General features: G+C 43.0%; 1 protein-coding gene across 4 annotated transcripts in view; it reads right to left on the bottom strand.

Moving 5' to 3' along the window:
* LOC126108960 (neprilysin-2-like) overlaps positions 1-12605 on the bottom strand; it is a 600695-nt gene that overhangs the window by 40208 nt on the left and 547882 nt on the right. For 3 of the 4 annotated variants that reach the window (XM_049914349.1, XM_049914352.1, XM_049914351.1), the window contains one exon: positions 6048-6219. The exons of the other annotated variant lie outside the window; for it this stretch is intronic. In XM_049914349.1, the coding sequence (XP_049770306.1) occupies positions 6048-6219 (172 nt within the window). The remainder of the gene's footprint in view (positions 1-6047; positions 6220-12605) is intronic. 4 annotated transcript variants of the gene reach the window in all.

Below are 12605 nucleotides of genomic sequence, written 5' to 3'. Positions count from 1 at the left end.
AGTAGAGACCAGCTGGCCAATGTGCTAATAGAGTAAGCCACCGGTCGGTACTGCCGACATCACGGCGAAACATTTCAGCCAGGCGGGAGTCGCAACACAGGTCGACAGTCGAGTGTGTAGAACAGCTGACACTGTCTGTTTTGTGGGGCTGCCAGTACTTTCTACGTTAGTCCTGGCTGCTTTGTTTGTGTTTTTTGAGATCTTATATCAACGTTTTACACAGTACGATATGGCTAGGGACTGTGCTCGTTGTGACGGTCAACACGCTCCCAACTGATGTTCAAAGTTGCAGAGAGAAGAACGAGGTAATGTTTTGTAAGAAACTCATACGCTGCAAATTTAACCATTTCCTGGCAGATTAAAACTGTGTGCTGGACCGAGAGTCGAATTCGGGACCTTTGCCTTTTGCGGGCAAGTGCTCTACCATCTGAGCTACCTGAGAACGACTCACACTCTGTCCTCAAAGCTTCACTTCCACCAGTATGTCGTCTCCTACCTTCCAAACTTCACAGAAACCCTCCTGCAAACCTTGCAGAAGTATCACTCCTGGAAGAAAGGATATCGCGGAGACATGGCTTAGCCACAGTCTGGGGGAAGTTTCCAGAACGATATTTTCACTCTGCAGCAGAGTCTGCGCTGATATGAAACTTTCTGCCAGATTAAAACTGTGTGCCAGACCGATACACGAACTCGGGACCTTAGCCTTTTCCGAGCAAGTCTGGAAGGTAGGAGACAAGGTACTGGTGGAAGTAAAATTTTGAGGATGGGTTGTGAGTCGTGCTCGGGTAGCTCAGTCGGTAGAGCACTTGCCCGCGAAAGGCATAGCTCCCAATTTTGAGTCTCGGTCTGGCACACAGTTTTAATCTGCCAGGAAGTTTCATATCAGTACACACTCCACTACAGAGTGAAAATCTCATTCTTGAAACATCTCCCAGGCTGTGGCTAAGCCACATCTCCACAATATCCCTTCTTCCAGGAGTGCCAGTTCTGCAACGTTCGCAGGAGAGCTTCTGTGAAGTTTGGAAGGTAAGAGACGAGGTACTGGCGGAAGTGAAGCTGTGAGGACGGGGCGTGAGTCGTGCTTCGGTAGCTCAGATGGTACAGCACTTGCCCGCAAAAGGCAAAGGGCCTGAGTTCGAGTCTCAGCCTGGCATACAGTTTTAATCTGCCAGGAAAGTTTCATAATGGGCGCACACTCTGCTGCAGAGTGAAAATCTTATTCCAAATTTAACCAGACCTACCGAACTGTGCTCGGAGCAGAGTGAGCTAGGAAAAGCTGACAGGACAAGTACAACGAAGCAAACTTCCTAGCCTCCCTCCAGCAGAACAGTGTCAGAAGCGTAGCTATGAGGGTATAAATAATTGAACTTAGGGCCTCAAAGCATTCAGCCGCGCCATCATTTTATCTGCATCTCGAGCCAGAGGAAACGACAGGCTTTTGAGTTTCAGAGAAACCACGACCTGTCCTCAGTGACGGAAATTGGTCGGCAACCCGCTATTAATTAATTAAGCGAGTACCAGCACAGGGCACACCGTACCTGTGCCGCGGCAGTTGCGAGACTTCCTCCGATGCGGGGAGCTGGGGTCCGGCCAGCTTCCATCCTCTGAGCGACTTCAGCTGACAAACTGCAAACTGTCTACGATCCAACTGAGGGAGACACGCCCTCGCAACCACCTGGCCATCTAGACATCTCCGGCCTCTGTCCCGGTCTACCTCGGGGTGAGGGTTGACACTGGGGCATTGCCGATTAGCATCAGGATATCTAGTGGCAGCTAACACATCAAAGATAATGATACGAGGACAGCGTGAACGTGGGATGCTTACAGTCATCTTTGCAGCTGACAGCCCACAGATGCTGTATCAGTGGCCGCTGTGTCCTAGGACGACAGATATTACCGGGTGCGATCGGGGCGCTAGCACATTTTGTCGTTGGCTGCATTTGTGTGCACAGTGTGAGCCTGAGGCTGGACAGCGTGCTGCTTAAGGCTGTTCGAATAAATATCTGTCGATGCTACCACTGTTTCACTGCATGCCATGGTTTGCACTCACCCTGATGTGTAGCAACCCAGAATAGGCCAGGTCATTACAGTACCATCTGATCAAGAGCTTCAGTGTAATGATATAAGACTTGTAGTAAGACGGAGGAATCTTGGGTAGGTGCAAGGAAGGAACAAGTTGGAGGAAAGACACGGTGGATTTAATGGTCTGGAAATGAGAATGTGTTGAATTTGTTTTGAGACAGGATATGTAGTGTGAGTGTAACTGTGTGATTTAGGTGATACACAAATATAACATCTGAGTGCAATGTTTGGAGGTAGGGGGAAAATAATAGGATTGTTGGAGCCTAGTTTCAAGAAAATGCAGATCAGAGTTGGAGGTGAGGGAACTTGATGAGCTGGTAAAGGATTCGTGTAGGGGCAGGTAAGCAAGTGGGCGGAGAACCCGGAGTTGACTATTTGAAGGGGGTGATGATACTCTGATTGAGGGGAAATCTTTCCATTGAACTTCATATTCACACTTATGTTCACTGATATGATGACTAGCATGGGTTTCAGGATAAAAACTATACAATATGCTCTACTTTCTCTTGAACATTAATGTTTTTCTAAAGTACTGAGAGTTTCTATTTTGAAATGTAAGGGGGGCAATGATGCACTACATACCTCATTACACAACTACTCCCTCGGTTTCTGCAGAATGTCTCTGCTGGAAATAGTGTACTGTGGGAAATACACTCCACTACACAAATGAACTACATAATACCGACAACCGTCACCTTGCCTGCAATCTAATAAGCAGCACACAGCACGTGAAAACTGTCCACTTGGCAGTACTTCAACCACATCAGAGTTGCAGGGATACAAACAGGACAAACACACACCCACACACACGTGAGGTAACCGCGCACATCACACACGACGAGACAACAGCGACAATGACAGCGTGGAAATGTGACACACAAGCGACTACACGACACTAGCGGCACACCGTTACTCGTCTCGTCCAAACAGAAAGCGGCTCCAATGCACACACTCTGGAACCTTCTGTCACACTGTGGGCTGAGGAACTGGAAAGGTTTCAACAGGTCTCAATTCCTATCAAATACCTCCCACAACATTCAGAAAATATGACGACATGAACAATGAGATGCACGGAATTCTAGCTTTTCTTAAAATGGAGCTGTTTTAAAAATTCGAGTTTGACTCTTTAAAGAACTGGAGACGAAGGTGGTGTTACTGGTGAATACAGATACTGAGATGATGGGTTGAGACACGTATCGAATTACATACTCCACCACAAACCCAAGAAACTTTGTCCCTCCCTTACTCTGTGACAAGATTTTCATATATACAGCAACTGAAACCTGTGCCAGTTCAGAGTTACTGTGTAATGATACATAGCAGAAGACAAAAATTTAGAAATTATTTCTTTATTGGAGCACAATGAATTCATAAACTTTTAGTTCCACTTTCAGGTGGTACTTCTATGTCAAAACTTGACCATCTTTCGCTGTGTATATTCACAGCACAATTTCCTGATCCTCAACTGATTGACAACGTATGTGACAGAACTTTTATGAAGTAGGCAATGAGATACCGAGTGGACGAATGTACAGCTATTCTTGATATACAGGATGTTACAAAAAGGTACTGCCAAACTTTCAGGAAACATTCCTCACACACAAAGAAAGAAAATATGTTATGGGGACAAGTGTCCGGAAACACTTTCCATGTTAGAGCTCATTTTATTACTTCTCTTCAAATCACATTAATCACGGAATGGAAACACACAGCAACAGAACGTACCAGCATGACTTCAAACACTTTGTTACAGGAAATGTTCAAAATCTCCTCCGTTAGCGAGGATACGTGCATCCACCCTCCGTCGCACGGAATCCCTGATGCGCTGATGCAGCCTTGGAGAATGGCGTATTGTATCACAGCCATCCACAATACGAGCACGAAGAGTCTCTACATTTGGTACCGGGGTTGCGTAGACAAGAGCTTTTAAATGCCCCCATAAATGAAAGTCAAGAGGGTTGAGGTCAGGAGAGCGTGGAGGCCACAGAATTGGTCCGCCTCTACCAGTCCGTCGGTCACCGAATCTGTTGTTGAGAAGCGTACGAACACATCGACTGAAATGTGCAGGAGCTCCATTGTGCACGAACCACATGTTGTGTCGTACTTGTAAAGGCACATGTTCTAGCAGCACAGGTAGAGTATCCCGTATGAAATCGTGATAACGTGCTCCATTGAGCATAGGTGGAAGAACATGGGGCCCAATCAAGACATCACCCACAATGCCTGCCCAAACATTCACAGAAAATCTGTGTCGATGACGTGATTGCACAATTGCGTGCGGATTCTCGTCAGCCCACACATGTCGACTGTGAAAATTTACAATTTGATCACGCTGGAATGAAGCCTGATCTGTAAAGAGAACATTTGCACTAAAATGAGGATTGACACATTGTTCGATGAACCATTCGCAGAAGTGTACCCGTGGAGGCCAATAGGCTGCTGATAGTGCCTGCACACGCTGTACACGGTACGGAAACAATTGGTTCTCCCGTAGCTCTCTCCGTACAGTGACGTGGTCAACTTTACCTCGTACAGCAGCAACTTCTCTGGCGCTGAAATTAGGGTTTTCGTCAACTGCACGAAGAATTACCTCGTCCATTCCAGGTGTCCTCGTCATTCTAGGTCTTCCCCAGTCGCGAGTCGTAGGCTGGAATGTTCCGTGCTCCCTAAGACGCCGACCAATTGCTTGGAACGTCTTCCTGTCGGGACACCTTCATTCTGGAAATCTGTCTCGATACAAACGTACCGCGCCACGGCTATTGCCCCTTGCTAATCCGTACATCAAATGGGCATCTGCCAACTCCGGATTTGTAAACATTGCACTGACTTCAAAACCATGTTCGTGATGAACACTAACCTGTTGATGCTACGTACTGATGTGCTCGATGCTAGTACTGTAGAGCAATGAGTCGCATGTCAACACAAGCACCGAAGTCAACATTACCTTCCTTCAATTGGGCCAACTGGTGGTGAATCGAGGAAGTACAGTACATACTGACGAAACTAAAATGAGCTCTAACATGGAAATTAAGCATTTCCGGACACATGCCCACATAATATCTTTTCTTTATTTGTGTGTGAGGAATGTTTCCTGAAAATTTGGCCGTACCTTTTTGTAACACCCTGTATACATTAGTATCTAGCATTCCCTCCAACCAGTATTCTTCTCAGCTCGTAGGTTGGTTTTCCCACTGACATGGAGAAAGAGACGTATGTGTGGGAGCCTGGATCGGCCATTTTTCTTTTAATATCGTAGTGCTTTACTAACCCCCTTTTTCACTGTTTAGGTCTAACGATTACTTAGGTTCACCATTTAAGTTACCCATCATCACTGTGAGTGACCACTAACTCGAGCTGGTGCAGTTCTAGCAGTGCACCTCTGAATTAGTTTCACGTCTGCTGTCACGCCTACCGGATAAGGAGTCCACGTGCCGGAACAGTATCTGAGAATTGGACGCATCAGTTCCTCGTATGCAACTTTCTTTACAGGTGCGTCGCACTTTTCCAGAACTGATCCCAGTCTTTCTGTCACCTTACCGTTTCTAATTTCTACCACTCATAACTATTTTGTTCCTTATTATTAACTATTTTGTTCCTTATTATTCAGGCAGTGGTGAACTCGAGTTCAGCACCTAATTTTGTGTCTGACACTACTCGGTTCTTTCTCATCTGCACTGAAATCCACATTTTCTTGTGACTTAATATCCTCAAACCCCTCAAGAGGCTTCAGTTCACGAGGGATGACAATATCCATTGTGGGCAGTACCAGGCAGCAGGAATTTGTTCACAAAGTTGTCAGGATTTCGTCGGGGTTACACCGAAGGAAACGACGGGAAGGAAGACGGGGTGTAATTGTTTTTAGGAGGTCGGCAGCAGTGTGGCGGAAGCTCCAGCGGGTGACCGAGACACACGTCACAAACAGAAACAGACAGACACAAACTCAGACCACCACGGCGGTCACTCACCGGCCGCATTGTCGGACCATTCGTAGAAGGCGTTCACCTCGATAGCCGAGTCGCCGAGCGTGGTCCAGTCCGACTTGTTGACCGGCCGGTGCAGGCGGCCGAAATAGAAGTCGTACAGGAAGCGGGTCAGGTTGTTGTTGCTCTCCAGGAACTGTCCCGGGTCTGTGTCCAGCTGCCCAATGACCCAACACACACTTGAGAACAGGGGATTAGGGACCGAACCGCGTGAACTCTGTGCAGTGACTCACTGGCAGTCACAGCGATAATTTGACATCACTACCTGCGTTGTCAGTCGGTGCCTAGGACTTTGGCTCACTGCTCTTGGCGCAACTCTCTTCAAAGGAAGGCTGGTTTTCGGTAAATATTATGTCTTTAACCACCGAGGTGAATGGAATGACTGATATAAGCTAGCCTGGGCGAACATCAATTTTGATTCAGCAGAGATATGGGAACATACGAGGCAATACTGATGCTACAGAAGAATGGGCAAGCCTATGTTTATAGAATCTGTAGACTTACAGACAACTTTGGCAAGTATAGAAGCTGTAGTAATGAATTAAAATGTGTGCCAAAGCTGGGACTTGAACCCAGTTCTCCTGCTTTCTAGGCAGATGTGTGATTCACTGCACTACCCTCGCTTTGTGGTTAACACAGCTGCACTAACCTTGTCCAAATGCCCTCCTTAACACGAACTTCAGTTCTCGTCTCAGCCGATCTCGATTTTCCCCTTCTTAAATTGTCAGTATTGCTGAGGTTCTCTGATACTGGAATAGCACACCGACTTTGTATGTAATGGGGAAATCGTGCCTGTACCTCAGGTGCAAGTGATCTATTGCTCTGATAGAACTGCATTTCCTGGAGGTATATTGAGTCTCAACTTTCCCTTCGATAAGAAGGATAGGGATCGCCAAATTTATATTTCCAGGAAAAAGTAATTCTATCAGATCAATTGATCACCTGTGCCTGAGGTACATGCAAGATTTTCTCATTACATACGAGGCTGAGGAAATATCAGAGTCTCGGCTATACTGACTATCGAAGAAGAGGAAAATGAAGGTGAGACGAAGGCGTCAATTGAAGCCCGTGTTAGGGAGGACGTAATCGGTGCAACTGTGTTAGTGAAAATGCCAGTTTGGGGTAATGGATAGCAAATCTGCCTCGTAAGCAGGAGATTGGGTTTCGAGTCCCAGTCTCGGCACAAATTTTAAATCATTACCTCAGCTTCTGTTTTTATTGAAGATAAAGTTGAGACTCAATGTGTCTCCAGGAAAATGCAATCCTATCAGATCAACTTGTGGAAAAATTCTGACAAGGTTAACTGTAATAGACACTTTGAAATTTCGAAAGTAGCAGAAATAAAATACTGGGTCCAAATGAATGGAAACCAGACTACCATTATAGGAGGTGGAGTACATGAAATGGTGACAGCAGCTCAGAAAGGAGAGAGAGAGGGAGACAGAGTTGTAGCATATCCTACACAGTTACTTAGTCTCAGCATTTAGCAGGCGATATACATAACTAAGGAGAAACTTGGAAAGTCCATTAAGACCAGGAAGAAGAAACACAAATTTTAATGTTTACCAATGACATAATAATAATAATATCTCAAGAGCGCAAAGGTCTTTCAAGTTCATCTGAATGGAATGGATAGTGTCTTCAACTGAGGTTAAAATACAGGGCGACAATTATTGAACTATATGAAAAAAATGTAAATTAGTTACAAACTACGGCATGCACACACTTTATTCGATATCTAAACATCGCTACAGATATTCGGATTTAGGTTACGACATCTTCGATATGCCTGCCATCATTGGTGATGATGTGGTGCAGAGGAATAACAAAATTCTGCATCACTTGCTGAAGTGTTGGAGCATCGGTGCTCTCTGCAGCCTCCGCAATAACTATTTTTAGCTCAGAAATGTTTTTGGCATTAGTGCTGTACACCTTGTCTTTAATATAGCCCCACGAAAAGAAGTCACATGTGTTGTCAGATCCCGAGAATATGGCAGCTGATCGAGACCCGTGTCCGTGGCTTCTGGATTCCCAGGCCAGAATGCGGTCCCCAAAGTACTCCTCCAGGACATCAAACACTCTCCTGCTTCGATGGGATTGCGCTCCGCCTTGCACGGACCACATTTTGTCGAAATTAGTGTCACTTTGGATAATGGGGATGAAATCATCTTCCAAAACCTTCACGTACCATTCAGTAGGTACCGTGCCATCGAGGAATATTGCACCAATTATTCTGTGACTGGACACTGCACACCACACAGTCACCTGTTGAGGGTGAAGAGACTTCTCAATTGTGAAATATGGATTCTCAGTCCCCCACACGTGGCAATTTTTCTTAGTGATGAACCCATCCGAATCGAAGTGGGCTTCGTCGCTAAACCAAACCGAACCAAACCTTACTAATTCCCACTGTTCCCTGCGGCCAACTGTGCAGTTTGAATGTCCTAATGCAAACCATTCAGGAGTTATGACAATTTGATTTCATATAGTTTAATAATTGTCACCCTGTATGAACACCTATAACAGTTAAAAGAGGGTAATGAGGTATACACCAATCAGGTGAGGCTGAGGCAGTTAAGTAAGGAGGGGAGACACTAAAAGCACAAGATGAATTTTATTATGTGAACAGGAAAGTAATAGACAATGGCAGTAATAAAGAGGATACAAAATGTGAACTTGCCATACAGAAAAAAGTATTTCTACAAAAGAGAAATATGCTAGCATCAAACGTAAATGTTAGTGTTCAAAAGTGAAATGCAAATAATGAAGAGCCCAGGTAAAAACAGCAAAAGGGCTTTTGAAACGTGGTGTTGCAGAAGGATGCTGTGATTAGTTGTGTACTCACTAACTAATGAAGAGGTACTGAATCTAATAGGGAAGAAAATAAATTTATGGTACAACTTAACTAAAAGGTCTGATCGGCTGATAGGATACGTACTGAGGCATCAACGGGAATGTCATAGTGGGGTTAATTGCAGGTGGTAAAAATTGTAGAGGGAGACCAAGAGATGAATACACTAAGCAGATTCAGAAGGATGTAGGTTGCAGTAGGTACTGGGAGATGAAGAAGCTTGCACAGGATAGAGTAGCATGGAGAGCTGCATCAAACCAGTCTTTGGACCGAAGAGTGCATCAACAATAATGCTTACTAATAATACTCTGGGAGAACTCACAAAACTATTAGAAAGGATGGCAAAGTTACAGTGTGTATTGTCAAAATTGGGTATCACATAAAGATTTATAGCAATCATGTCTTAGCTGTTATTTATTTTACACATGTACTAAACATGGGAAAAACACTGGACCCTCCAAAGTGTCTTTACAATAATATATTTTATAACTGGGACTGAACACACACAGTTAATATTAACAATCACTGAATGTGTTGTTTGTCCAGGAATGAATGGTTATCAACAACAGTTGACACGAGATGGTTTGAATAACTCGAAAATATAAGCAAAAATTAATTACAGTCATGGTGTCTGTTAAAATGTGAGATGCATTTAAATTCCTAAAGACCTATCTTAATATTTTTAAAATATTTTTTGTGATTATTTGTAAATGACAGTTCCCACTGGCACTATTGCATAAATACAGTTTAGTCTGATGATGGAAACTATTGAAAAATAATGAAAATTTGACAAAAATTACTAGCTCATAGGTGTTTCGTCACTAAAATAAACCCTACCCATGTAATTTGAACAGCAGGAACAGGTATGTAAACATAATGACAAAATAATATGGTAAGCACATGACAATTGGGGCGTAAGGGGTGGAAGAAGCATAGTTATTTTTAAAACCATCTCTGAATTGCAACTGAAAGAGCAGACATTTTTCCTTTATGTTTTAGGAATGTACACAAGTCACAGCTGTAATGATAGCCATTTTGGATAAAATTAATATGACAGTATATTTTGGAAATATATGGAATCAGTCTGATTTGAATACACTTACTGAATGTGAAGAAGCTACATAGAAGAGAAGAGTATTTAAAAAGAACCCAAACATTTACCCTACTTCATCTCTCAGGAGCCATTGAGCTCTTAGTGGGAAGGAAAATAATGCAAAGGCTAGGATGTAGGCAACGCGAGGTCAAAAATCTGTTCTCCTCAGCCAGATCTCATACAGAACGCCGTGGAAAAATGGGAGGGTAGAAATCAACAAGAGCTGGATGGTTTGCTGGAACCTCAAAGCAGACAAGTGTACGACATTTACAGGCTGTGGAAACTGAAAGAAATATCAACATGACAGAAAAAAAGTAACTGTCATATGTTCCACATACTAAAAATGCAATGATTGAAACTGTCAAAAAAGAAAAAAATATTGTGAACAATATGAAATATGAAAACATAACAATACAAAAATATAATAATGATATAGAACAGTCACTATAAATATAGCTGTAAAATATAATAATTATTATACTCATTACAAGAAGCAAATATAATGGCAATGTACTACAGTGTTATTCACTGTATGACAGTAGGAAAAAGTTTTGCCTTATTTCACTGACAAACATACACACATGATGTCCCAAAGTCCTTATTACACAACCTCAAGAGGGTTTTGTGCTGGCTTAGCACATCACGTCGCACACATAAACAAACAAATTCAATTGCTGTTTTAAACACAGGTGGCTGGGAAGAGTCTAACTTAGTTGTTGTTCCTTGTGTATAAATGACCAATACTTACTAGTTTCTTTGTCCTTGCAGTATCTGTCATTTGTCTGTCTTTTGACATGTGTCACTGTACCTTTTCTGGGCTTCTTTTTAGATCTAAAATTTTTGTTGAAAATTTTTCTCTCCAGTAACTCACATTCGTCTAACAGGTAATGCAAGTGCTAGGCACTCTCTTGCAATATGGGCTTTACTGTGTCACTAACAGTCAACGAGAAAAGCTCTTTTTCTAGTGGGATTTGGTATTTAAAGGTGTCATAACAAACAAATCATCATGTAAGCGAGTGAGAGTATGTAGATATTACAAAGGCATACTACATTATTCTTGGTGTTCAAAAATAGTGTCAGATGCAAGGTCTGTTACAGTTTAATTATCAAATGTGATTTTATACCTATTATTTCCGTAAGCTGGCTTCTCAGACTGCAGATTCCCTGCCCCAAATTGCTCTTGAGGCATCCTCTATATCCTGTTAAATGTCTGAACTGTCTTATGGAAACACCCTGTAGATAAGAATAACCTCATGTGGGACTGTGGCCTGGTGCAGTTCTTTCTACTGGACACCACTTCAGTCAATTGTGTGCCCCTAAGCTACCCCAATTATCCAATCAGGGAAAGGGGATGCACAGTTCAATGTGGGAGCTGAATCACATACTGTATCTGCTGACTCCTTACTTCGTTAAAACAAAGACCGAATGACCCAGGGTCTGACCGAGATTCGATCCTGCAACCGCTTGGCTTCCAGTCACGTGCATCACTAGACCACCAGATGCGAGGGTGGTCCCATAAGTACCTAGCCTGATAAAGAGATGGCAGTTGTTGCTGAAAAATATATCTGAATAAGAAAACAAATGATCTATGGAGCATATGTTTCAAGTTTGAAGATGCCACCTTGTTTAGTATTTGTTTGGCACCCATTAATATTGAAGGTTGTTAGTGAACTTGTGAAAATGGAGAAAATTGGTCATCATTACGTGATACAATTTTTTTTTTTTAAGGGCTCAATGCAACCAATATTAAAACTGAGCTAGATTCTACTTTGGAAGAGTCTGCTCCTTCATCTACTTTGGAAGAGTCTGGTCCTTCACTGACAACAGTAAAATATTCTGTAGCTGAATTTAAACGACACCGTACGAGCTGCGAAGGTGAGCATCGCAGAGGTTGACCAAATGAGGTGACGACTCCAGAAATGGTGAACAAAATCCACAAAGCGGTACTGGATTATCATTTACTGAAAGTGCACAAGCTATCAGAAATAGTAGGCATTTCAAAAAGTGCGGTATATTGCATATTGAGAAACCTGTGTGCAAGGTTTGTGCCATGTTTTCTCATACTTGAGCATAGCAGGCATTTCAAAAAGTGTGGTACATTGCATACAATCTGAAAATTTGGACATGAGAAACCTGTGTGCAAGGAATGTGCCGTGTTTGCTCATACTCGAGCAAAAACAGTGTCGTGACGATGTTTGAAATGACTGTTCAGCGAAATGTTGCAGCAATAAAGCTGATTTTTTGCACAGTTTCATAACTGTGGATCAAACATGGGTCCACCACTTTACTCCTGAGACAAAAGAACAATCAAAACAATGGACACAAATTGGAGAACCGTTGAAGACCAGTTGATCTGCAGGCAAGGTCATCGCGTCAGTTTTTTGGGAAGCACGTGGGATAGTTAAATTATCAACGGGAAGTATTATGCAAACTTATTGCAACATTTGGGGGAAGAAATCAAGAGAAAACAGGCGCATTTGGCCAAGAAGAAAGTGTTGTTTCTTTAGGACAATGCACCAGCTCACAAGTTCATCACTGCAACAGCCAAAATTAATGAATTAAAGTTTAAATTGCTACCTCCTGCACCCCATTCTCCAGA

The sequence above is a fragment of the Schistocerca cancellata genome, chromosome 11 (assembly GCF_023864275.1).
Source record: "Schistocerca cancellata isolate TAMUIC-IGC-003103 chromosome 11, iqSchCanc2.1, whole genome shotgun sequence".
In the NCBI taxonomy this organism is placed as follows: Eukaryota; Metazoa; Arthropoda; class Insecta; order Orthoptera; family Acrididae; genus Schistocerca; species Schistocerca cancellata.
Note: the sequence above shows the minus strand (reverse complement) of the source record. Positions and strands in the feature narration are given on the sequence as shown.